This window comes from Watersipora subatra, chromosome 11 (assembly GCF_963576615.1).
Source record: "Watersipora subatra chromosome 11, tzWatSuba1.1, whole genome shotgun sequence".
NCBI classification, from domain to species: domain Eukaryota; kingdom Metazoa; phylum Bryozoa; class Gymnolaemata; order Cheilostomatida; family Watersiporidae; genus Watersipora; species Watersipora subatra.
In genome coordinates this window covers 42,317,340-42,344,229 of record NC_088718.1, presented here as the reverse complement: position 1 = coordinate 42,344,229, position 26,890 = coordinate 42,317,340, and the positions used below count along the sequence as shown (strand labels likewise).

At 35.4% G+C, this 26,890-nt stretch overlaps 2 protein-coding genes across 4 annotated transcripts in view; one reads left to right on the top strand and one right to left on the bottom strand.

Annotated features, from left to right (window-relative positions):
- Nucleotides 1–127: 127 nt before the first annotated feature.
- Nucleotides 128–20,638, top strand: LOC137408357 (heterogeneous nuclear ribonucleoprotein Q-like). 3 transcript variants are annotated; one of them, XM_068094854.1, is made up of 18 exons: nucleotides 128–205; nucleotides 561–703; nucleotides 5,158–5,283; nucleotides 7,253–7,483; nucleotides 7,665–7,946; nucleotides 8,175–8,310; nucleotides 8,705–8,913; nucleotides 9,111–9,260; nucleotides 10,095–10,198; nucleotides 11,194–11,342; nucleotides 12,258–12,320; nucleotides 13,447–13,504; nucleotides 13,679–13,730; nucleotides 13,894–14,195; nucleotides 16,138–16,182; nucleotides 19,589–19,658; nucleotides 20,077–20,257; nucleotides 20,370–20,638. In XM_068094854.1, the coding sequence occupies exons 2-15, from the start codon at nucleotides 572–574 to the stop codon at nucleotides 16,139–16,141; spliced, it is 1,998 nt and encodes a 665-aa protein (XP_067950955.1). In that variant the 5' UTR covers nucleotides 128–205; nucleotides 561–571; the 3' UTR covers nucleotides 16,142–16,182; nucleotides 19,589–19,658; nucleotides 20,077–20,257; nucleotides 20,370–20,638. The 3 variants fall into 3 exon arrangements, with proteins under 3 accessions (XP_067950955.1, XP_067950956.1, XP_067950953.1); XM_068094855.1 differs by having other exon boundaries at nucleotides 19,589–19,663; XM_068094852.1 differs by lacking the exons at nucleotides 16,138–16,182; nucleotides 19,589–19,658; nucleotides 20,077–20,257; nucleotides 20,370–20,638 and having other exon boundaries at nucleotides 13,894–14,797.
- Nucleotides 20,351–26,890, bottom strand: part of LOC137408358 (uncharacterized) — a 27,010-nt gene continuing 20,470 nt past the window's right edge. Inside the window, exons 8-10 of the mRNA XM_068094856.1 lie at nucleotides 26,150–26,204; nucleotides 24,659–24,744; nucleotides 20,351–20,485 (exon numbers count right to left, since the gene is read on the bottom strand). Coding sequence (XP_067950957.1) covers nucleotides 20,364–20,485; nucleotides 24,659–24,744; nucleotides 26,150–26,204 — 263 coding nt within the window. The 3' untranslated portion in view covers nucleotides 20,351–20,363. The remainder of the gene's footprint in view (nucleotides 20,486–24,658; nucleotides 24,745–26,149; nucleotides 26,205–26,890) is intronic.

Here is a 26,890-nt window from a genome sequence, read left to right as displayed (position 1 = left end):
AAATTTATAAAGTAGTAGTCAATTGCAAAACATCAGAAACGCCAAAATTCAGCTGTGTCAAGGATAATATGTAGTCTAATAACAATTGACCGGAGTAGTTAGAGCACCCGTAGTTTAAAACCGGATGTCTCGGAAGCTATTCTTTTAGTCGGCCATTTTATTAAAAAAAATTTCGCGCGGAAACTATCTGTAAGAATACTAACGAGTAAGATGTTGAACCAATTATTAGCAATTCTGATACTATTGTTTATTTTGAATTTTCAATGTTTTATAGTTTTGTGTTATCAATATGTATTAGTTAGTTTCTAACATATGATACTTCACTCGACCTATTAGCCGTTTTTCTGTGTTATCGGGTGTCCAGTCATTGTTCTCGCTGCTTCGATCAGCTATAATTGTCATAAAGAAATTGTAGCCTTAGTAATGTAGGAGGTAATATTTTTGATTGTTTTATTTGTGTATTGAAGGTTCGTCATAATGAACCAATGAATTTACGTTTTTGCATTTAGTCTATGTGCTTGGGGATAAGCGTGGTAATGTATTTGATTGTTAAATTTTAGGACAAATCATAATGCAAACTGCAAATGGCACTTATGATAATGGTTCTTACCAGTCTTTTGAGCAACATGACTATGAGCAACCAGGAGCCAGCGCAAACACAACTGAAGTTTTGTACCAACTAATTAATGCTGGTGTCTCGGAGGTGAGTTACTGCAAGACTAGTTTAACAAGTTTTAAATGCTGTAAAGATTATTCCATAAGTATTCCTGTAAAATAAATTGAAGTTTACTTTGAACGAAATATGTTCAACTGTTTGTATTTTGCTCAATAAAATTTTATTTTTATTATACATTTCATTTAGAAAGTAATCAAATTAGGATGTCTTGAGAGATTTTTAGGCTTCTAGTAAAGAAGTTCATAAACACAAGTGGTAAATTTTTGTCAGACGTCACATACTAATGCTGGGTGAATGACATTCGAAGCATTTGTACTTTCCTTCCCTAGCAATTGTTTGTCTCTCATGGATAGGCTAACTATGCATTCTGTTTCTCTACCATTATGAAAAAGCAATTGAAAAACACTGAAACTTGACTGTCATTAGAACTGTAGGATTAAGCAAAATGTATTCCGTTTCAAGGTTATTCTTTAATTTATCAAACGTAAAGTTGCTTTTGTTTAAGCTGCCTATATTGTTAAAGCACATAAATTACATAATTTTTTTATTATATATTTCAATACATCAGAGTCTTGGCTTTCGAATGAGCCTATATTCAATACACAAAGAATAATAGAGTTATGAAAAATGGGGTGTCAAAAGTACATCCTGCAAAAAAACACTTGGTTCAGGTACTCAAAATGTGGCGTGATAATTCTCATTTAGCCTTAGGTTGTCGATCCTTTTCGCTGCCATTGAGGCTGCGTTTTTCTGTGACAATCGGTGCTGTTAAACCTGGAGAGCACTAATAATAAACTAAGATTCTAGATAATCAACAATGCCCGCGATCGTTAGCACCACCAATACAAACACATGTTCTGGGTTAATTAATTATGCTTCAATAAATGTACTGTCGTTGATAAAGGTAATGAAATCACATCGATTAAATTATGACCTGCGGTTGTGTGGCCCTAGGACTAAATGTCCATCGCACTTTCGCGAGATCACGCAATGCTTGAAGTTAATTAGTCTCAGTCGTCACCCTTAACATCGCATTAAAAATAAAGAGCTAGTGCATAATATCATCGGGAAAATATAGTATGGTTCTTGAAGTCTGAGGTAATTATCATAGAAATAATATGTACATGGAGAACTAATGACACTGATTCCTTTGTCATCTTTATTCGTTCTCTGGAGTTGTCTTACCTTCGCCTGCCACTAGCGTCATTATCGTCACTTTCGTAGTTGATAAATAAGCGGTAAGAGCACACAACAACGAATATGAGAATTGTGACGTCACAATTTTCGAGACTATGCCAGTAAACTTTTTGCGGTAGAGCTCTGGGGAAATCCTACAAACACCAACCAATGTCTGTCTCACCATGGCAAACAATAGCTCATTCGAAAGCCAAGCCTCTGGTGTATTAAAATATACAATAAAAAAATTATGTAATTTATGTGCTTTAAACCTATTCGTGATTTTTGCTCAGTCCTGTCTATTTTATTCCTACATTAATGGAATTTTGATGCATATTGTTGCTATTCACATTTTGATCGGTTGTTTTTGCTTGGAATGGCATAAAAGTGTAGTTACGTGCACCATTAGGCCTATTACATAAAACTTCAAATCTCTCATGATTCACCATGGTTGTAAAATCTTACCCTACAGGATGAAAATATTCATTGGTTATAAAAATTCGCGATTCCGCGAATTATTAAATTCTGTTAATAATTAGTTCTATTTCCAATCACAAGGAAGACTAACTAATGCATCAAATTAGAAACTGGTCGCTAGGCTAGTTTTTAATATAAATACTAAACTTAGTTTTCCAAAACATTTTTAAAATCATTGCCTGGGCTTTGAGCTAACACCATTGCCAATGCATCACATTTCTTTACAAAATTATTCAAGGTTGTCACAAGATATGGAGAATGGCGTCATCGCAAAAATGGCCGCTAGGCGGAAGTACTAAACGTAGCCGAGTTCCAAAACTTCTTTAAAATCATCGTCGGGCTTCGAGTTTTATTGCCATTGCATTGAACTTCTTTACAAAATTATTCAAGGTTTTCACAAGTTATTCGCCATGGCTTCATCATCGCAAAAATCTCTCCTACAGTCTTTTTAAATTGAAATCAACCCCATCAATCTCTAATACCGAAGTTGAAGACGATCATGATTCTGATCTGGACATTATGGTATGTATTTGATTTGCAGTGCAGATACGTTTTTCCATAATTAACTGCATTAGTTAATTCGTTTGTTTACAAACTGATCGCTATCATTAAATACTTCAGCTATTGTTTATGTACTTCCTTAACACTTATTAATATTTTTTCTTTTTTGTGTTTACTGCAGATTGAGAATGAAACAACCTACTCCGATTTCGAAAACTTGAAACAAGTAGTAATATTCATCAAAGCAGGAATATTGGCAGAGAAGCAACCAGTCAACCTAGACCCCCTTCATCGACAACAACTCCTTGATATCGCTGCAGCAAACATGATTAAATTATATATTTTATTTCATGAATAGATATATTACAATTTACAAACTTGAGTGTACAAATAAAATATTTCAAATACAAATAAAATTTTACAAACGATGAATAGAGTAACAGTTTAGTCCATATGGCGGTTGTCTAGCAATATAATTATACTGGTACTCTTGATAAGTGAATACTAGCGTGTAATGGTGCTCTCTGACTAGTTATTTTGGTAATAGCAGCTCTATGTTGCTGTCACTGTCTTGGGTAGATGTTAAAGGCGATTCTCTCGCTACTACATGACTAGTAAGGAAGTTATCATCAGAACTCGCCTCTTTGCTTACTATTGCAAAGTTCTGCCGCTTGGCCAAAAATTTGTGCTCGTAAAGGCGTTTTTGTTCCTTTTTTAAATCAGATATATTATCCTTGTTAGCAGCTGCGCTCACTTCTACCTCAATTTCAAGACCTCCCTGAATGATTGGCGATCTTCTAAGAATGACATCTACCACCCTTGCAATCATTGTGCTTCTGTGTATGATGAAAAATCTCTCTCTCTCACACTAAAACAAATAACGAAGCGGTAGGATAGACAAAATAAATATTGCGTTTTACCGAAGAACCAAAGTAAAATTCAACTAATTTAGTAAATGTGAAAAACTCATTACTTACCACAAATTGTTGGTTCATCAAAGGCCTCCAAATCTATGAATATTCGGGAAAACCTCTGAACGCAGCAAAAAATTTATAGCTTAGCACGATCTACCCGTAGTTGTAAGCTAAATAGAAAACGCAATGCGCGCATGCGTAGGGTTAACTCTATTGGTAGACGTAATAGAGTTAACTCTTCATAGAGAGTGACAGTTTTCAGCCGCGAATAAATTAATCCGCGAATATGCATGAAATGGCAATTTTCGCGAAATATAGCTCCGCGAATAAATTCATCCTGTAGGGTATATGACTGCCCCAGGTTTATGAGAAACACTTCAAATTATGACCCATTAAACTATTCATATCATGAATGTGGTACGTTGGATTCAGTAGTATGGGCTGTTTTGCGGATTAACATTAAAGATCGTCTCTTTTAACGAACTGCACAACTATGATCCATCTAACATGTAAAATTTTCCATGTTTCGTTCCAACTCTGTCAATAAAATTTTTACTTAGTGTTGGTTAAGTATTCTAAAAAGTAAATATTGAATTAAAGTTATGTAATGGAATCTTTGGAGCGTAATCACATTTTCATTGTTAAAAGTTCAGAAGTTTCAACTTCTAAGTTTAAAAGTAATACTTATATTAACTGTTGCTTAAGCATAGTAAAACGCAGTATTTTTCAAGTTATTTGAGGAGGTAAGCACAGAGCTACTCAACTTTTTTATGAAAGCTATAATCGTGTATCAGTAACAACATAGCCAGCACAATCGGTGTTCATAAGAGGTGTCTGGAAAACAAATTCGCCCTAGTAAGGTGAGAACAAAAAAGCATCGAGTTTCATACATCGTACGAACAGGTAGAACTGCTTTTTATATTAGAAATTTTTTTGTTTTGTCTTATTGTAGACGTACAAAATATTTGTTATTAGCTTTACTTTGCAAAATAGACTGCCGTTTAGAAAAATAAGCAAATCGTGCAGTTTCACTTGTTGTAAATTTACCGCAACCATGGTCTATAAAACCAGTGAGATTGATCATAAACAGGAGAAAGTTGTTGATGCAAACTAATAATTTTGCAGTTTCGGTACAGCCCGCAAATTAAAAGAGTTTAGAAGTTTTTCCTTTTTGCATGACCAAAGGGGTGAGTTTGGAAAGATCTTGGAACGGATTGGGCAATTTACATGTATTTTAATGTTCTTATAACGTAAATTCCCTATAACGTCAACATTCCTGGAACGGATTATTTAAGTTATAGGACCATCTATTGTATAGGTAATTTTATTCTAGATCAGGTTAACAAGTCTTAGAATTATCGGTTAAAAACCAGTGTTATTGATGAAACTGTCAACAATTATTTTTATTTCTAGGATGTTGCAACACAACTCGATCGACTAGTGAGTAGTGGAATTCTTGCTGTTACTGATATTTCGGAGAAAGTCAGTTCTGAATTGGTAAACTTGCCCTCTGACCTCATGAGTGAGATCTCCAATGAGGTAAATTTACCATTTTTGTATCAATTAACTGCTGTCCTGATTGTTATATAACGAAATGCATCAATTACCAAGGTGGTAGTCATAGTGAATACACAGGCATTCACTAGTGTTACAGGCTACAAAGTCTTGTCGTATTTTTCATCTTCATAGCAAGTAAATGGTTCAAAACGCCGAATCTTTAAATCTTCGAAGCGATTCAAACCTCCGTTTCAAGAGGGGGAATTTTTGAAAACATCTTAGCAACAATGAAATACTGCGTAACATGTAAACATCGATATTCGTATTATAGCACAAATCATTGCGATCGGAGGTTGGATTTTCATCGTTTTCACTAGTGACGTTTTTGCAGCATCTCTGTTTCTAAATGCACATGTTCTAAGAATATCTTCAAAATAAAAAATATTAACTCCGAAATTTAAAGAACAAGTTCTCACATGCTTTGACGTTTGACCGTAGATGCATTTTATGAGTGCCAGTCACGATAAAAATTATACGCCTTGTAAATAAAATCGCAACAGACTAATATAGAAAATGCGGTGTTGTATGACAATTTCTTCGTAGCACGTAAACTCATCAGCTACGAATAATTGTGAGTTGTGCAACCACTCCTGTGTATCATGTAAATTCGTCCTCCTCATTCCTACGCTCGAAACCACAACCACAAAAATTCGTAGCATGTAACACTAGTGCTTGTCAAAAAATCTAGTCAAAGGTGGTGTCACAGTTTATGTTGAGGTTCCATTCAACCTTGGGCATGCTTGTGGTCACGGTCTAACCCACTATCAATCGGTTCTTCTACAGGGCTGTCAAAGTGTATTTGTACTTCCATTACATAGCTGCGGATAGTTGTGTGTACATTTTTGTGTCTGACTAGCTATGATACCTTTTAAGCATCTTTAGCAGATTTCAAAGAAGTAGCAATATGTAAATTGTGTAACAACTTGTTGAAGTTTTTCCGGTATTTATTGAATTTATCTCAGGTGTTTGGGAAAAATTGGTATATACCGTGGGAAAAGGTGGTATGTGTTATTTTTGTATGCAAAGCATGGAGAAATTTCAAAGTTTTACATGAAAAATATGGGTTTGCGTTGTTTATCAACCTTTCAGGAAGAAACTGTAAACAACCATTTGATGAAATTTTGTCAGTTCTGGCATATCAATTAACACAGGTTTCACAACTTACAATAGCCAAAAGGGCTACACTCTTAGTGTCCTTAGAATTTTATCTCCTCTCAATCAACTTTTATAACTAGGATTTGATTTATTGTTACAATTAGCCTCTATTTTTGCTAAAATATTTTGTGCGATTCAAATAATTGGTTGAAAAGAATTTTACTCAAAAGGTCAATGCTCACGGGATGTCATGCCATGATTTGTAATGAAGTGATAATTATTTAATATTACTAGTTGCTAACAATAGACAACAACTACAAACATATTTCACCATCATGGGAAAAACCTTGCAATCCCAATAACGACAAAAAGGTACATTTTTACTACAGCGATTATCAATTTTTCCAGAGGACCGCCTTTATTTTTTGCATTCGCTTAAACATTGATTATTTAATGCAAATGGTAAAAGATTTATCAATAAGAATCGAGGGAGGAAAAGTATGGATTCGTTGTAATGGCAGAATTGTCACTTGAGAGTCATTTGCTGTGTAGCCTCAGTAGTTATGTAAGTTATTTTGTTTTTTTGGAATCACTCTGAAATGTACATTAGTTTGTCAAATGTTACTTTTAGGTGCTCAACACCTGCTCATGGCAGCATTAGAAATGCTGAAGGCAAATAAATTATGGAATTTGAATGACTGGGTGACAGCCCACCAGTCAACATCAACAGTTTTGGAAAGAGCAAAAATGTCTCATTGTAGTTATTCTTCTGTATGTTTTGTGAATTGTCACTCCTAGTTGTCTACTTCTCCGTCTCCTCTCTAGTTTAGCTAGTAGATTTTTGTGTTTCGTGCAGCTGATTTCTTCTGACGTGTCGAATCTGAAAAACAAGGCCGCTTACCTTATTGGGCTTATCAAGACCCAAAAGAAGAAGGTTCCTGGTCTTGCTGGGGGAGAACAGCCTGACGCCATGGCTGGAGGTGATCCGTCAGGTCCGATAGACATCAGCCAATTGAACATCTCCTTTGGTAAATCTTACAACACAGCCCTGGGTTTGGGTCCCAGTGTAAATGATGAAGCCCTCAAGGTTGGTTTGGTAGTACATAGTCACGCTCGCCATCAATTGTATGATAAACGCTAAGTTATTTGGTTGTTTCACTTGACGTATTGCACAACTTTTGGTTTGCTTTATTCACGAATCCTGCAAATATATGCAGTGGATTGTTTATTTTGTTCAATTTAGTTTGACATTTAAAGGATGTTTGCAGAGGCTTTTGCTCAGGACTGGATACAAACTTGACCTATCACCAGGCCAGAGACAGTATGGTCCACCGCCTAATTGGCAAGGGGAAAGGCCGCGAAAGGGTTGTGAGGTGTTTATTGGAGGGTTGCTTAGAGAAACATTCGAAGATAGCTTAGTGCCAATGTTGGAAGAGTGTGGCCATCTTTATGATCTTCGCATTATGACAAACCCTATGGATGGTGTTAACAAAGGCTTTGCTTTCGCGGTGTTTGCTTCTTCTGAAGATGCTAAGAAATGTGTTTCCAAGGTGAGTGAGTGAATCAAAAATTTCATTTTTCCATCACTCTTTTCGTTGGCTTAGATTCTGGTTTTGTCTATATCCATTTATAGATCAATTATTTCATAATAGTTTTGCAGTTATCATAACTAGTGGCGACTATCTTAACACCAAAAACAATGTTGTATTAGTAGCTATTATGTTAATAGCATATACATGTAGTGTTAACCAGTAGTTCTACCTTTTACTCTCTCGCAGCTAAATGGTAAGTCGATGGGGCGGAACAGGACACTCAAGGTGAATGTGCACAACCCAAATACTCGTCTTTTTGTCGGAGGCATGGACAAGTCTAGGAACCGAGAACAGATCATGGCTGCCATTTCACAACATACAGGTAGGTGTGGCACGTAAAACATGACTTATGTCGTACAAGGGAGTCTTGAAGTTTTACTATTCCTTCTGTTGTTTGTTGAATAATAATGTATTTATTAAAAAATAATATGTTTTCTATGATCACATAACAGCATCAGACTAGCTACCTTTTTTACATACAAGCTAGCAAAACAGCTAGTTTGTAGCTAAGTGTGGTGCGAAGCATCTTTGTCCTAAATTGATCATATCTTGAGTCGATAATTGAGTCAATCTTTAGGTTTAGAATGTTTTATTGTGCATGTTTTGCTGTAATTGAAATCTAGTCATAAGAGTATGTTTGCAAAAATGATTGGAAGGTTAGATAGCAAAACCCATGGATTTTCCAAAAGTACCGAAGTAAATATCGGACATTGTAGATGGGTTGGCTGATGTGATAATCAAGGGAGACTCTGAACACCCATACAACAAGAACCGAGGCTTTGTCTTCCTCGACTATAACGAACACAAGCAGGCCTCTCAGGCTATCAAGAAGCTCTTAAACCCTCAGACTTTTGTGTTTGGGAAGAACCTCTTTGCAGACTGGGCTGAGCCCATGGCTGAAGTCTCTGAAGAGATCATGGCCACGGTAGGTCCATTGGTTTACAATCGACAAGTTTGAAGTGAGAGCTTAGCAATGGCGGGTCAGGTTCTGTTGAAATTAAAAAACTGCTAGCTTTAGTATTACTGATACTTGAAGTTACAATCGTTTGTCCTGAGCTGGTGTTGCTGTTTGTTCACATTCTGTCATCTCCGGTGTTGCTAGGCCTTACATATTACTTTTAGGTCAAGGTCTTATACGTGAAGGGTCTCACCACTTCAGTCACAGAGGAAATATTAAAAGACAGATTCTCGCCATATGGTGCGATCGACAATGTGAAAAAGCTGAAGGACTACGCCTTTGTCCACTTTCAACAACGCGAGGATGCACTGCAGGTGAGTGTAATGTTTCACACAGCTCTTCATCAATTATATATTGTTTGATGTTTTGTGCTGAAGCTATTTGAGGTTTGTTAAAGCTTTCTGCGACATTTTTATTCAGTGCTTTGATTGGTGAGCACAGTTTGGCCTCGACGCGTGAAATAAAACTTTTAATATTGTCCATACATCTAAGCTGTCGTACGTGCTAGCAAATATTTCTATAAAGATATATTGTTTGGTGCATTTTGTTTTAGAGTAAAAAACAATTATCTTCAAGGAACTATGTGTAGTATGAGAATAAGTGCATTATATAAATTTATTTAATATATAAACATTTAATCGTTGAATTTGTATTTAAGGTGAATTGAAATAATTTGCAAAAGGAAGTTTTGTTTTTAATGGCTACCATCCTTTTTACTTGTATTCGCTGTGATGTAATGTTTTGCGAAATTTTGGATATCACATGTTGGTAATTATTTTACATGCAAATACAGTTTTAGACAAACTTAATGTCATAAGTGAAAACTTCGCGCGGAGTTCCTGTTGAATTATGCAGTAGTGTTAGTATCGTATAAGCACTATTATTATATACACGATTATCGTTTCTATATTTACATTTCACCGATATAAGAGAAATCGGAAAAGTCCAAATTGCAGTCGCTATCATGTGATGTCATAACTCTAACGGTGTATCTTGAGTAAGCAACTCCAAAATGCAGCAGTTGTCGCAAGTCGAGATGTGACTGTATTGTTCTTCATACGTGATTATTTTTCATTCTGATATGGTATGTATCACTATCAATTCGCTGCTACTACCTGTTCTTAGAGATAATTTCTCTCCATTTATAGGCAATGAATGATCTGAATGGAATGCGAATTGAGGACTGTAGTATAGAGGTGACTCTCGCCAAACCTGGTAACAAAAAGAAAGAGATGGCCGCTGGCCGTGGAGGGTAAGTCTTTAGTTGTGGGATCGTTTCGTGTTTTATTATCACAGATTCTTGTTAAAAATAAGGACTTGGAGAGAAGGCAGTTTAGTAGTAGGGTAAGCAGTTGCAAGTCTTCGGTTATTTGTTTTATGGCTTCATCGTTGCTTTTACGAGCAAGCATTACCGCATCAACCAATGTAGTTGTTGTGCTTGCACCAAGTATTTCCATCGACCTTGGCATTCACTAGTAAAAGGCAACAATAGTGTTGTTTTATTAGTAAAAATCGGGCAGTAAAGAGGATTATGCAAAATTATGATCAAAGCCATATAGCTTCACAGAGTTCCCGCGACCATATGCTTCTTGGGAGCGCGCTCGTTTCCAAGCAAACAAGCCGCGCCTACTCTTTTTTTAGAAGTTATAATGAAGAGGTCACAACATTAACCAGCAAAAATACTCCTATCGGCAGTTTCTCTGAAATTGATAGTTCTATTATACAACATATGAAATAGAACAAAATTCCTACTACTAATGGTTGTTTGTTAAAAAGTGAAAATGTTTTTTTAATTACGCAAAGTAAATGCAAAAAAGAGAGGTATTAAGAGGGAGGTATTAATATTCCATTAGAGATCCGTGTGTCGATCGGGTTTGTTTGGAAACGAGGGTTTTTGTTTCCGGTTTTGGTAGCGGATTTCAGTGAAGCTGTACATCTCTACCTATGACAAGAAAATAAATGTTTGTGAGGTGAACAAGCACTGGCTAATGAAGTTTATATAGTTTATAATTATATTATTATATAATATTATATTACCTATTATGCTAATAATTGGTAGACATATACCTAATTATCATTTAAATGACTATCAGACAGTGTATAGTTTTATGTCTTAAATCAATATGTCTTGTTTCTGCAATTTTGTCTCCATGTAATACTTGTTTTTAAACACTGTTTTTTTCTGTGCAATATAAAACAAATTAAGGCTTTTACTGTTGTGTATATTGAAGTTTCTATGAATGACAGGTTTGAAGGCCATATAGGTGGTATGATGAGGGGAAGAGGTGGTCCTCCCATGAGAGGTGGTCCTCCCATGAGAGGTCGAGGTGGTCCTCCTAGCCGAGGATTTGGTGCGCCCCTACGAGGACGACCTGCCCACAGACCTATTGGCCCACGTATGTTTACGTACATGTATCTTGTAATAAAATCCTTTATAATATTTTGTCATGATACGATGTAGTCTCTCTACTGTTGCTCTTTATTTACTAGTGGTTAGTGATGCGCTGGTCTGCAGTTTCAGGGTAGCCTGTGCTAGAGATGCTTTGTTTAATTGCTGGGGTGAGCGGGCTCCGGTCTTTGTGTACAGTCAAATCTCATCTTCTTATCACTTGAGCATATAAGATGAAATATTATTAAGTAATTGCTTCAATATAAAGCAATTTTAAAAGACTTGGTAAGCTCGCATTTTCTAAATCGATGTGTATATATATGCAGGTCTGCATTCATTTAGTTAATTTAGTGCAGCGGGTTTTGAATATTATGAAACATTTCATTTCTCATTTTCTTTTTTAGTTTCAGAATCATATATTTCAATATGCCTGCTGTAAGTGTTTTTCTTAGCGTGAAAATGGGTAAAAAATCCAAAAACATGAGAAAATGTCTTTAGATTAATTCTTTAAATAAAAACACTCCAAAGTCATAAGTTAATTTTGCCAGGAAGATAGCGATATGAAGAGTGTCTGAAAGCTACCGATGAGAGACTATTCTTGATCATTTGAGAAATATCTGAACAATATTAAATATAATAACAAATAAGATTATATTTTTAATTTCATCAATTGTAGGTAAACCTAGCTCCAAATAGCATGCTAATGTGTTTGTTTTAATCCTCCATATAATTACGGGAAGTGTTTATCGTTAAGTATTTCGGCGGCGAAATGCAATGGATTTTGATAAGAATATATCTGATATGTATTATGACAATTTTAATGGAAGAAACAGTTATCAGAAGGTTTCAACTTTATATTTGTAAGTTTGACTCCATTATTGGTGCAGCTTTGGCAACGGTAGTTTGTTTTTGTATGCTTTAGCTGGATACAGCAGGTTCGATTCGGGCTACAGTGATGGATATGAAGCACCTCCTCCACCTAAAAGTAAGATTATTATAATCATTCTCTTCAGGCCTCGGCATGTGTCTAAAACACTGTTTGTCAGTGCAGTAACCGACTGCATGTTAGCGCTAAACAACACTAGCAAGGATAATTGGTATGGCAAACTCTTTGGTTTTTTTTGTCCGATTTATAGCTGGTCAGTTTCCTATCAGTTATGCCAGGGCATCTAGTACATGCCAACTTTGTAGCGGTATTATGATGCCATTTGGTTTCGGTATTCCCTGACACAGCAGCACAATATTTACTCAATTTCATAGTTTTCTTTTCAAAAGGTTTTTCTCAATAAAATACTCTATCAGTCGATACATCCATTTCTTCTGACATTCGTCTGAGCCTGTAAAATGGTATATTGTTGTTTCACATTTCAATCACTCATTGGCATGGGTGTTTAGTTGTTGTCTCCTATTGCTATAATCAATGAGAAACAATTGCATTTTATCCCATTATTGAGGCCCCAACATAAGCAGTGATAACAGCCAATGTTAAGGGCCGTTATGTACTGTGTAAACCAATCAGAAACCATCGGGTTTCTGATTGTTCACATTATTGTTGCAGAACGCTAAACATGGCCACATTTTAGGTTTTGTATCTAATAACATGCAATAGCTGTGCGCAAGGTTGAACTGGTCATAATTGTGTTGCAGCGCGAGTGGTGCGTATGTTGTATTAATCCATTGATGGTGAGTGAGGTAATGTGACACGCAGCATCGCAGCATCACTTTCAAGCGTTTCTTGTCTGACTGACCAATTATAGACATGATATTTTTCAAGGCAATACCATATTTGTTACTGCGGTGGGCAATTGAAACCCGAAGGTACAATTCTAGCATATGTATAACCAGTCAATGTAAGATATCTTTCTGGAATACTATTAGAGAACTAAATCCTTGAAAATGTATAGATCTGTATAAATGTATAGATGAAAATATATAGACGGTGTATTGACTTCTGTATGCATGTTTTGCAACCAACTTGGTGTTAGCTATACAGCGGTGTACTTTTGGTCTTGTCACAATATAATATATGGTTCTCAAATCAATGTATATTTGGTGTTTTTGTCACAATTAATGTTTTCTTGGTTTTACATTAATCAACTGTTTGAATGCAGGTAGATACAGCAGCTATGACAGCTATAGCAGTGAATATGACCCTGCCCCGGCTCCCAGGTAATTTTGCTTGTCCGCATGCAGTAGTAATACATTATATTTTATTTGACGGCCATGTGATTTGCAGTTTATAAGTGCTTTTATTTGCTGCATGAGTGCTGCCTTGTAAATACTCTGATAAATCCAATACTCTCCATTGTTTGACTTGATGTGTAACATTCTTTTTTGTTACAGGCCTTACAGCAGCTCAAGCTATGGATCGTATCGCTCGCCAGCTCCTGGAGCCGTAAGTCCATTCTGTACTCTTGGCTCTCTCGCTTGATTTGTAGCTTCTGTTTAAACTCGTTATGTACTCATCAGTAAATGCAGTTGGTCAGTTGTTTTGGTCTGTGAAAACAACATCTGTTTACGGCTTGTGTAGAACATGTCAATTGGTGTGTTCGTTTTAGTCTCCTCGAGGCAGGGTGGTGCCGAGGGGCTCACCAAGAGGAGTGCCTTCATATGCGGCTAGAGGTAGAGGAAGTGCCCCTGGTGCAGCGGTGCGGGCAGGTGGCATTAAGAGACCCGCAGCCCCTGCCGAGTCTTCGTATGGACAAGTTGCTTCCGCTTATGGCTCATCTTACCCTGCCTACGAGCCTCCAGCTATGAAGCGAACAAAGAGCTATGATGACTGGGGAGCTGCCCCTATAGCCCAACAGCCTCTTTCTTCAAGCTATGGTGGAGCCAGCAGTCGTGCTGCCGAGTCTGCCTGGTACACAGATCAGTACTAAGTAGTTTGAAAATCTACTGGCCGATTCGCTACACAAAAATTGGCTTCAAAACTTGGTGACAAAAATTCAGATTTTGCCGTTCCTGTTATGCTGGAATTCGTCAAATATCACAGTAATTTCTGTATATAGCATCTTTTCTAGTTGTTTGTTTTTTAAAATGGCTCTATTCTGGTCACACTCCTCCAAATACATCTTTGTAGCTGGAGGAAAGAAAACTGATGCTTTTAATTGTACATAGTGTAAAACTGTTGTTTCTTCATTTTGATATTTGCGGTTTCACAAATACATTGTATAATAGTTCGATTTTTAACAGGACTTCAGTAAAAGATAATCTAATGCTTTGTTTATTCTTGAGAACTGTTACTAACCAGGATTTCAACATGCCTGCTATTGCCATGCCTAAGTACTTGTGAAATTCCAGATTGCAAAGCATGTTTATCCATGTTTCCGAAATCCTGGTTACATTAGTGAATCTGAATGGCTTCATGAATGCTTTGTCACTGAAAAACATGTCATCCTAATTGGACAAAAATATAAAACATAATGTGGCCTTCGGCATTTTATACTTGAAAACAGATTTCCATTTGGTTTTTATTTTGGTGTAGCATTGCTCTGTAGTTTGCTGCAATGTGTTCTGCTTGTGGCATTGCATATATGTCATTGGTTTTATGTCAACGAAAGCAAAACAAACAGCAAAAACTGATAACTTCACAAAACCAAGTGTAGGTTCAAAATCTGGAAATTCCTTCAGTTATATCAACAACAAAATTATAGTGTTATGATTAGACACGGTTGAAATGAAAAGGCAGCGTAAGTTTTGTTTGTTTACAACTGAGGTATAGTAAGTTCCATCATCATATAATGTAACTAGTGAAATTCTTCCATTTAGCTAGTCTCTCCTAGTCAGTTTTTAGCAGCATTTAAACCATGTTGTTTAAAAGAACAAATCTTGGCACCAAATACCTCAGGTGTTCTAATTAGGCAAAATTGACGAACTGAATGAATGAGCAGACACTGCATTTCTAAACATTTTTTTTGATTACCTTCAAAATGAACATTAAATCTACATAAAACCTGCTTTGGTTGGCCTTATTGTCCGCATCGGATAATTTATCTATGGGCTCATGTCGATTCATCAGAAATCTGCTGTCGTCGAGCCATCTATTTTCATGCGTAAATATCACCCAAGCTTGCCGATAATGGAAATTGTTCTTATTTTGCCAAGTGTGCAGAATTGCAGTTGCAAACTTTTGTGAAGAGATAAAATTTGTTTGGATGAGATTTCTCACGAAATGTGCAAGTGTCACTGAGCATAGAGAAGTGATGACATGCTAAAGACTTCAAAAATCGGCTGGTTGAAGCTGTGGTGTGTTTTTCCAAACATGCTCATGGAACAAAAAGAAAGATTTATTCTCCTGAAAAAGTCCAAGGTAACGCCTATGTATTTGATATTTTCGTAGCTTTTCCACTCCTATCCTAGCAATAAGAAATATTCAAAACTTATTATATTATTACTTTTTATATAATATTTTATGTTTATACTTTTGAGCGTGCTGGCGGTAGAACTTGTGCGAAATCAGTTAGATTTGAAGTTTTTTGTAATTTAAATAAATCAGATATCCCTCTTATATTTCTTATTTAAATATTTTGAATATGATATTTTTCATCAGGTGGTGAATATTCCTTGAATTATAAAAGTTTTAGTGACGTTTCAACCAATTTTTACGCTGGGCATTCACCATCTTGTGGTTTGCGTCGGTAATAGTATAATTAGTGTCTTTTGCAAACCATTGCTGTTTTTGTCAAAATTTTTATCCGCATGCAAAACTAGCGCTTTTTAAAACGGTTTAAAAACATTTCACAAATTGGCCACTCACACGAACAACGATGTCATTTGTTTCTCCACAGTTATCTTTTTTCTAGGTAAACGTGATGATTCTGTCTGCAGAAAGTCCGAGGCGTTGAACGGTAAGCATAAAATGTAGGGAAAGTTATGTAATTATCATTCTCTATTAGTAACTAGTTATGATACTAGTTATGCATTTAAACCTGCATGTAGCCTCAGCTCAATTATTAAATATGTGTGTGCAATAATGGCTGAAAGTAATAGATAACTTGTTAAAATTGTTGAAAAGGGTCTCATGCTCCCATTCAGAAATCAATGTGAACTAATCAAACCCGTTGAAACTATATTTGATCAATCCTTGTTGGTCTGTCAAACCAGTTTTTTACAATTTCTTTAGCTATGCTATTTAGTGGTCCTACATTTAGTTTTGTGTGATTGTCTGGCAGCAGATAGTAAGCAGTTGACAGTAGGTTACAAAGAATTGATATACTAATCATCAAGCAGTTGTTGCATAGAATATGATGTAAATAATTAGGAAGCGATACTATGCTGTCCAAACCAATAGCGGACTGATGAATAATGTAAAATCAGTAGCTTTGCATACTCCAAAATTATGGCTCATAGTAAAATCTCAAAATGTATAGAAGGGATTGCAGTTTTAATACCGACAAAGATACCAAAACATATATGAAGCCAGGTTGGATAAGCCTATTGTTCTTTTATTGTAACATGGAAATTACCAAATGGCATGTTTCACAGAATATCATAAGCCAAACTACACTCGCCTGTTGCATGACAATTTCAAAATTATAGATTTTGGCTAAAACTCAATTTTAGTTGGCCTATGGTTTACTCAATGTCAATTTCAAAAAAGGTTGCTATATACTTTTACAGCTGCCTGCACAATATTTTGCATGAACATGCTTTTCGTATTGTTTGTGCAGCCAAAAATGAAAATAAATTTTTCGTTGGTAATCTGTTTGTTAAAATGTAAAGCGGTTAGTATTCAATAATAAAACAAATTTGTTCCATGGGAGTATGACTCCTTTCTGAATGGGCGTTGTCTGTTTTGTAATCTTTCAATAAATGTTCACTTCGCTGCTATTATACCTTTGCTAAGTGTATTTAAGCGCGCGTTTTCAATTTTCATTATAAGTACTGATATTTAGCAATTTGTGATTTTGGGAGTTGTGTGCTAGGTGTCCCAGGTGAAAAAATTGTGATATATATATTGTTATTTGGATTCCTCACAACCACATTTTTTCTAGTGCTGATGCAATAATGCTTTTATTAATTACTTGAAGATGATACAATGTATTTTGAATATTTGGCTACTGTATGTTATCGCATACTAGCCGAGTTTAAAACTCAAAAAAGCTACCAAACCATTTATACGCGCTTAACGTTTGTCGCACTCAAACGGCACACGCTACCTTAATTCCGACAACCAAAACTCAAACCATGTCAAGCATGCAGCTGGCAGTCTGTTACTCACACTGTTCTTGGCTGCAGCTAGGGCTTTCGTCTAAAGAAAAGCTGCATGTAAAGGCTCTTTCTGAAAAATGCAACAAAACTGGCGCATTATGCCTTTTTCTTGGCTTTTCTGCTTAATAAGAGTGTGCACGCACACAAACACGAAGCAGTGATTGGTTGATATCGTGTGCTATGACCTCAATAACAGTGTGCGATTGGTTGGTCATACATGTGACCACTTACGTGTTTACGCTAGCCTCATACAACTTCACATGCTCGTTATTTATATTAATAGTGCCGCTAAATAGTTGGCCATTATTAATAAAAGAACCATTAATATTGGTTGTCATGTTCATCAATTTTCTCTTGCAACCTTTTGCTGTAATAGGTGTGTACGGCGTGTTACGATATGTGGGGTCAGTTTATCTGCGAATTTTTATAACTTCACTGTTTTAGGGCTATTGTTCTAGAGTTGGTTTATATGGGGCATTGGCTTATGTGCGAGGGTATATACTATTTTTCTGTCCCAAGTATTTAGCCTATGATTCAAGTATTCAGCTGGTTTGTGTAACATGGTTGGTTTTTGGAAATTGACTTGCCCCAATTCATAGCATGGCAACGCGGACTTACATGTTGGTGTGAGACCTGTTACATACATTTTTCTTTATATTGCTGACGATTATATTGTTTGAAGGTTGTTTCATGGATATTAAGAATGCATATTCCCGGTTTTCATTAGTAATAGACGATGTACTATGAAAGTCGTTATTTACGGGTCAAAGGATGTTTTTAGATTTGTAAATATACATTTCATTGGGTCTACGGTAATACCTCATTACTTCACGACTTTACCGACTTCACCTCATTACCTTTTCTACTTCTTCGCGGTTACCCTAACTCTTTGGCTACCAAATCAATTTCTTTATCGGGACGCAATTACATATTCTTTAATACCTTATTTTGGACTAAGTGGCTTAAATCGTCACAACATTGAAACCACATTCTATAAAAAAATAATTTGGTTCCAAATTAATCAGCATGAAGTTGATGCCATAAAAATACCACAAATGTGTTGCGCAATAAGCTCAGCCACATTTCGGGTCTTTTTCGAAGAGACCGTGAACATGTCCGAGTATGACACGTTATCCATATTGTTACAGCTTACAGCGTTATTACTACTGGTAAATATCCAAATATTTACTCTCAATAGTGCTGTTGTTCAATAAAAATCACTGTCTAAAGATCTAAGATTAGTGAAATTTCATAGCTGCATTGCATCTGATACAGCTGGTCATTGCTAAGAAAAAATTGCAATAAAAATTGAGTTTTTGCAAAGCAAAACTACGCTCAGAATGAGTTGCAAACCTATTTTCTATTGGCTCAATGCATGCAGATGCGTGTTGCCCTTAATTAAGTTCAAATACAAAAGGTTAGTTAACTACTCACTAATCAAAAACAATTTGTACAAAGCCTGTTAAATCCTCATCATGCAATCCTCATCCGCAAACACTTTGCTGAGCCGTACTACGTGGCTCATGGTAGCGAAAGAGTTAACAATGTTTGGTAAAAAGTTGAAATGTATCAATATACATACATAAATGCATTTACAAACATATCACAACGAACTTAGTTAATCAGATGTAGGAATACGTATTCGAGCCGGATGGAGTTGACTGAAGATGAAATATCAACTGAAAATCAATCAAGATAACTCCAATTTACTCACTCATTATATAGGAAATAAATACAATATGTTTAGAAAGTGGTGTAAGTGTTCTGGTGTTAAAATTTGACTCGTACTTTCACCTTAATTATTTTCTGTATCACGGGTTTTCACTTACAGCGGGAGATGTCGGTCCCCTTTGACCACAGTAGGATTACTGTAATCTATTCTGAAGCAGACTTTTCTCCCATCATCTCTTGTCTATTTCAGGTCTAACAGAAGTTATATAAAAAATGACAAACCTTGTGTACGTGTTTTACATTACCGATAGCTTCTGCTACCAATACTCACTGCTTTCGTAATAAGCCTGACCATTTGAGTTATCGTTTTAGGCATCGACGATCTGTCACTGTTTATTACCGAAAGGGAAAGAGCCAGCAGCACTGCCAAGAAAATTTGTCTGTCAGGTACTACTATGTTGGTTTGGAAGCATACTAAAAGCTTTAAGTGTGTTGTTTTCTTGAACTAGTATATTTATGTCAAATATTTTACATTAAAAAACGACAAAAAAGTGTCAGGTTTTGATTTAAGGCAACTTTTATGTGTCATGAATAACAGTATGTGATTGATGAGTGTCTGCAAACAACCTAACTTTGTCTTACAGGGTGTCATGTAGTTTCATAATAATTAGATGGTATGTCATTTTATTTTAACAATAGTACCGCTATTTCTAAATGCTCTTGAAATGCAAAAAAAAACATTCCAATTCAAGAACTTCAAGTGTAAAAAACCTCCCAATTCATACGAATGCAGTAACTTTTGTGTACTCTTATATCTCGCACCGATTTCGGTGTCAAGCATTTTGTTTGTCTTTTGCTAGCAATAAGCTGGATAGGAAAAACATAAATGCACAGCTCCTCACTAAGGACCTGTGCATTTCTCTTGCCTTCAACAACACCAAAGGAGACATTTAACATCTCACTAGCTAACACATATAACAAGTGTGGAGGAATGTTATTTGGCTGAATACTTTACTGGAATTATCACTGTTCGTCTCACAGGTAAAGTTGCTTGTGTTTTTTACATCGCAAGCAATTTGATGAGAGTTCATGGATATGTAGTTGTAAAATAATAAAGCCTTAATGCTAACCAAGCCTTTAAATTATGTTACAGGTGGGTGTGAAATATTGTTTGATCGCTTCTGATAGCTTCTTCATAACTGGGTGGATCGTATACATCCCGTGTCCTTTCATGCTTAGGAACTGTTTGGAGAGTGATCGAACTAGTTCCTACAACAAAAACAAGAGCTGTCTTATTTGGGATGGAATTTTTCATCCATTCGTAAATAAGATTTCCTCATTTTGCCCAAAGCTATGGTGACATTTGTTTTTACATAAGAAATCATTTCTCATAAGAAGCTGGTAGAAGTTAAACGCAAAATAATAAAGAAGTATAAGATTCAATTGACCTATTATCTTGTGTAAGCTACAGTAAGTTAAGTAGGTATATAGGTCACCCTATCCACTGAGCATTCACTACATTCACATGTCTGCCATCCAAAGCAGAGTTACTGTAAAAACACAAGCACTGATTGTTGTTTTGAATCACAGTAGACGCCCCCACAATTTACATAATCTTTTGTTACAGTAGACGTCTCTACAACGTGCATAATGCCTTCCGAGAAAGATTACGTTACAGATATTTTACATAATACAAAGTGTAAAATAATTAAATTGCCTAATCGGTTCAAAGTTCGTCCCAAACTCACTCCTTCAGCTTTTCAAATACAATAAAAAACTATGACTGGTAGTAGCTAGTATTATTGCTTTGCTGGACCACTCTTTCTTAAAACTTACACTTGTATAGGCAGCCTTCAATGTCAATTTAAATTGATTTTCACTTTTTTTGCTACGCAACAAGATCTATACTGCAAAGAAAAAAATTAACTTTTTGTATACAATGCACAGGGTTTCATCTATTAGTATATTAAACTATGCAATGCACAATAAGCTTACATTTACTTTTCACTAATTTTCGTTTCACTCGTGCATTATCTAGCATTTATGAAACACAATGTGAGAACTGTGAGGGAGAGCGAGCATCGTATCTCTTTCGAGCATTGGTGACCGATTTCGTCAAATAGCATATCGGGATTTTTTTTATTTAGACATTCAGCATGCCAAATCTAAATTTCAAAAAAACTTTTGTTGTAGCAAAAAAATGTCATATGGCGAGTAGAAAACATCGTTTTCCACACCTTGAGACGATAAAACTGTATAACAGACAATCGTAACCTATGGATACACTATGTCTAAATTAAAAGAAAAATACGACTTGTTCTAGCAAGACCGGTATCCGTCCATCCATCCAAAGCCAGTTCAGGGTTACAATAAAGATTGCTTTCAATGAGACTCCAACTCATAACATTCAGCGTGGTGAATCGATACTCTCATAGCTATACCGAGCTGTAGTTGTACAGCTACATATTTCTATGTTCTTTCAGCACACCTGACCTCTCAGGACACAATAGACTGCAAGAGCACTAGTAATAGTATATATATATATATAATAGAAATACATGCCCCTATACATAGTCCTCTCTCCTTTATGCATGAAGAGAGAAAATAATATTATTAAGGCTTCTCTGACTCTTGTTATGCAAATCGAATTTGAGAACTCGCATCGACATACCACTTTACGCTGTATGAAAAAAAAGTTGTATCATGATGCAAAAACTGCATAACTTCGTATGTAAAGTAAAATACATGTATAGGTGAATGGTTTACGTTATAGGAGCGTCTACTGTACTAGTGTTTACATATACATAGTTTGGATTTAAGTAAGTTTTTTAAAAAGCATTGTATTGATTTATATTTAAACTTATATTGCTATTATATTAAATATGTTATCGTCTTTATTCTGTCGAATGGTTTGAACACCATAAAACTTGTTTTTAAGAGCATACAAAATAGAGCTCCAACATACAGCAATTCTTATATATGCAGCAAGTATCGGAATGAATTGAATTTATGTGGAGAGGTTTGATGAGGAAGCAGTAAAAACATTTGTTTTCTCGTGATGACATTCTAACCAATCAACCAACCTATCTTCCACAGGCGTAGAGCTTCTAATACGGTTCACATGGAAAAAACCTTTCTATCATCAATGATGCTCAGGAATAAGCGAGTACTGTGTGCTGTACTATAGCACAAATAGCATGTACTGTGTCGATTGCGATCGAAGTAGGACTTTCGCTGTTATGTTATGTTTGACTCATGTTATGTTTGACTGCTCTCATCTTATGTTAATGTTCAGTCTTCTGTAATTTTTGAGCGCTAAGAATACGTTTTCTTAGCGCTCAAGAATCACGCATCTTCAAGCGCACACGTGTGCAAGTGTTTAGAATCGACTATCTAGTTTTGTTCCGTGTGTTTATTTGAGAGTTCGAGATATGTGTGAGTAGAGTCACCCCATTCCAGCAAACTGTCGTGTAGCCATGAAATTTCGCTTTCTGATCAATTATAGTAGTTTGCCAATTCAATCAATAGAGGCTAATCGTGGTTATTCTCAGCTTATTTGGTCTCAAACTGTACTAAAGTCAGAATAAACTTTCATTTGAGAATTGAAAAGAATTTACTAGTGTTTTACTACCATAATCGTATTTGGAACTATTGCTCCAAATAATAATCATACTTGGTCTATTGCTCCAAATATTAATCAAATTTGCCGTAATAGCTTATTCATATGAAAATAACGGCATTTTTTATTTCTCATGCTAAAATAACAGATCCTTCAAACTATTTTCATTAATCTACCAGTAAACTAGAACATGTTTTTGTATCATTTCTCACTGCATAGGCATCGGTGTGTAATTATTTTGCCAGACTAGTGATTGGCAATGACTGCTGCAAAATATCTTTGATGTACGCAACAACAGGGATTACAGTATTTATTGTTTTTGAACCGAGTATGTTTTATTAGTGTAAAGAGTGGGCATAGTGACCTAAATTAGAAACAACCATTAGAAAAGGGTGATTCTTTTACATAAAAAACATTCATTTTAAATTTGAGACATTAAACGATGAACGTGTGTCAACTGTCCTTTTTCTTAATTTATTGTCATTTTAACAGCAAAGGAAATGTTTGTAACCTCAAATTCGCTCTGGTACGATTCTGGGATTTAATGGCTTATTTATTTTCAAATCGTGAAGGTGCAATTCAAAGTTTTAAACTGTATCGGAATTTTTTTTAACTTCACAAATTTAAGATAAATCGATGCTAAATACTAATGCAAGCTGTAAGATGAGATCATGAATCTACTTGTGTTGTTTTGCATGCGTAGATCACATCGCACAATTTGAAAGTCCAATCTAGAGGAGATCATTGTGTTAACCGAGTATCTCTTCCTGGTTTCGAATACCACATAGTCATTAAATAATCCATTGTTGACCTATTCATTATCAGAGTTGAAAAAATTGTGTTCGTTTATTGAAATAAATGTTTTAATACATTTGTTATTTTTTCACTAATTTTGCTCATGCAAATACATGTAAATTGTCTGAGAATTGTAACACTCTTCAGAATGCTGGTGTGCTCACTTCAATATTAGTGACTTAAATGCTTTAGTTTGACAAATTCTTATATTTCTTACATTCAACAAAGTCATATAAATCATAATAAGCAAACTACATGTAAGATAGTAGTGACTCACAGTTTCACTCAGTGTATGAAATCATACAAAATATAAATACTAGCTTGACAGTTTCTTAGTTTTGAATGAAGCCAAAGGTTGAGAATGCTTGCCTTTGAGTTGATTGCCCTAAAGAGTTTGATGTCATAAGGTCATTTATTAAACAGAGTAGTGAGGAAAAACTACCAGTTACAGTTCCTACCCCACAATTAATCTTTTGAGGTTTACTAAATAAACTCACACAAGTCCTAACATTAAAAGAAATTCTTTAGCATTGTGCTACATAGCCAGTCAATTATCTCCATCACACTTGCTGATTCGTGATAGATTTGTTACACGCATCAAAACAAGACTGTCAAAAAATGTCGATTGTTGCAAAATTATGAAAAATCAATCATTTTTCTTTCCAAAAAAATTAAATCAATGATTTAACTAACCGTTAGTTATAGTTTTTTAACATGTCCTTGCTGTTAGTAAATTATGTATTACTAATTACAAAAGTAATATCTGCCATGCCTGATTACAAACATTGATTGAGAAAAATGAAATAATTGCAAAATGGTTTAGTTGTCAGGCTCGAGCTTAGCACAAAGTTTGTAATGAAATAGCTCCGCGCAATAATTTGTGCACAGCTAGAGCTGAATAAACATAGTTGGATTTATCCTGATCAGGCTAAAGATCAGTAATAAAATATGAATGGAATGAATACCAAAAAGCTTGACATATGGAGTTGCCTTCTCAAATCAATAGACTACTTTGACTAACCACTCACCTTCAACGGTATTATTTACTACTCCCTCATTCAGAGCATCTCTTCTTTGCTGAATAGATCGCTGCGCCAATACATGTCTTCTGTGGCTGTAATAGCAGTTTTAGGTTTTTTATATAATGGGAATAACTCTAAGTTACATGAATAAGCTTTATAACTCCTCGTAGAGGCAGAGGAGTTATTGTCTCATTCTTGAGTATTTAACTAAATTTCAAGAGTCCAACTTTTTGCCAAAGACGACAATTCTTTATTCAAACCTGCTTATCTGAAGGAAAATTGAAATTTTTGTCTTCTCATCAATTTCCAATTCTTATAATTCTTCAAAAAATAGAATTATCCTGAGCAAGCTTCAGTCCTAACTACATGTAAGTTCTGAACAGTAACCTCTATTTTTGATTGATCAGCTTGTCGTCAAAGGTACTGACTGTACATGTCATTAATTTTATGTAGCTTCCTTTAGCCAACTATTGTTAGCAAATACATGTACGTCAAATTTCAGTTTCTCTAAATATACAAAAGAAATTTGCTACTCTAATAGTTTGTGATTCCGCTTTCAAATTATTAAGGCCAATGAATTAGATGTTCTCAAATTCAATACCAAATCAGCCAACCAACAGCAAGGTAGAATTCAAACATAAAATACATGTAGATGTGATTCAGTTTCAAGAGTTTCGTTTCACTTATCAGTATTAAATTAGCGTTTTTGTATTCATTAGATATTCTAATGTTTTATGTTAATCATTTGTGTGGCCAGGCTTCACTTTTTCTCGTTGAATGTTCTGGGTAGGTGTTGTAGATCTTGGCCAAATCACAGTTGATTCAGCCAAACTATCTGTTGCTGTTACGCGTTTGTGGCAAAAGTTCAAATAGTGATTTTTTTTAGGTAACGGATATATCCAAGCTTATGGTGCCCGGGCATTAATCGGATTTTCTTTCATTTTCAATGAGATAGCCCATATGTAGGTGTTTAAAAGGCTCGTTATCAGGAACGGGGTGGAGTTTTGAGACCAAATATTTTAGCGACCTTGCAGAAGGCGCAGAGCTTAAGCATTTGAAGTCTGGACAAAATTGGCCAAACAGGTGGAAACACGGTTTTTACAGACTAGCAGACACACGCAAACAGACAATGTGGGCTTTATTAATATAAATGTTTATGCTGCCTATGGACATTGGCTAGACAATAAACGATTCCGGTATGACTAAAACCTGTTCATGGCGTAATATTATTATAATTAGGATTTGATTTGACAATTAAAGCTATTAGCTATATGGTTACATTTGTAATAACTGTCATTTGCCGAACATGTCTTGTGTTGGAAAATTATCCTTGAACAGAATCAGTCTAAAACTCTTGTACAACAAACCAAAATGTTTTTTCTAGATTAGATACGTATAAAGTTCTACCAAAAAAGTGTAAAACACCTCAAGTTTGTAAAACCCCTATAAATATAAACAAAGGAATTGAATATGCATGTACTTACTATAGATACTTACTATAAATATATAATCAAGGCGATGATCAATAGTGCTCCGCAGATTCCACCTATGACTAAAAAAAATGAACTCGGTATAAATAAAATGAATTCGATAAACTATGAATGGCGAGATTATGGTCTTGCATTCTGAATTAGTAGTGATTTCACTTATACCCACAACAAATGTTTTATTCTACCAGTATTCGCCAGATTATAATAATGGATCAAGGAAAAATACTATAGGAAAAATAAAATATGGAACAGATTTGTATTCAAGCAGTCAATTTTTTTGAAAAAAATTTGTTGTCAAGTTTTGTAGCCAACTATATGGCAGCGCTGTTCCTTCTTTTACCTTATAAACTCACAGCTCTATGCACTGTGAATAAAAATACTGCATGCAACAAAAATTAATTTGGAAAACACGTCGGGCTAATGACCTTCACCTAGACTAATGTTGCAGCCGAGGTAAGCGCTAGCTTGGACCGTCAATAGAAAGGAGTTCAATTAACATCATGGACCTGTCAAATGGGTGTTTCATCATCATCAACAAATGTGGACAACACTGATTGGGCAGTTGGTTAGATGTTTGGTATCAAAAATGTTTGATTTAAATGGGTTTTGGTGCAGCGGTGAAGGCATTTCTACTTTAGACAAATTTAAATTGCTGTCTGTCAATTCAAAATTGTCAATAATTGTCAATTCATCTGAATAATTGACAATTATTAAGTTGTGAGCAATCTGCCCTTGTACACTAGGCATT

What these genes read in the sequence shown, in the direction of transcription:
- LOC137408357 (XM_068094852.1), top strand. Translation starts at nt 572, where the DNA reads ATGCAAACTGCAAATGGCACTTATGATAATGGTTCTTACCAGTCTTTT. An exon ending in CTGAAGAGATCATGGCCACG is followed by an intron (nt 8,914 to 9,110) that starts GTAGGTCCATTG and finishes TATTACTTTTAG; the next exon opens with GTCAAGGTCTTATACGTGAA. An exon ending in ATGGCCGCTGGCCGTGGAGG is followed by an intron (nt 10,199 to 11,193) that starts GTAAGTCTTTAG and finishes TATGAATGACAG; the next exon opens with GTTTGAAGGCCATATAGGTG.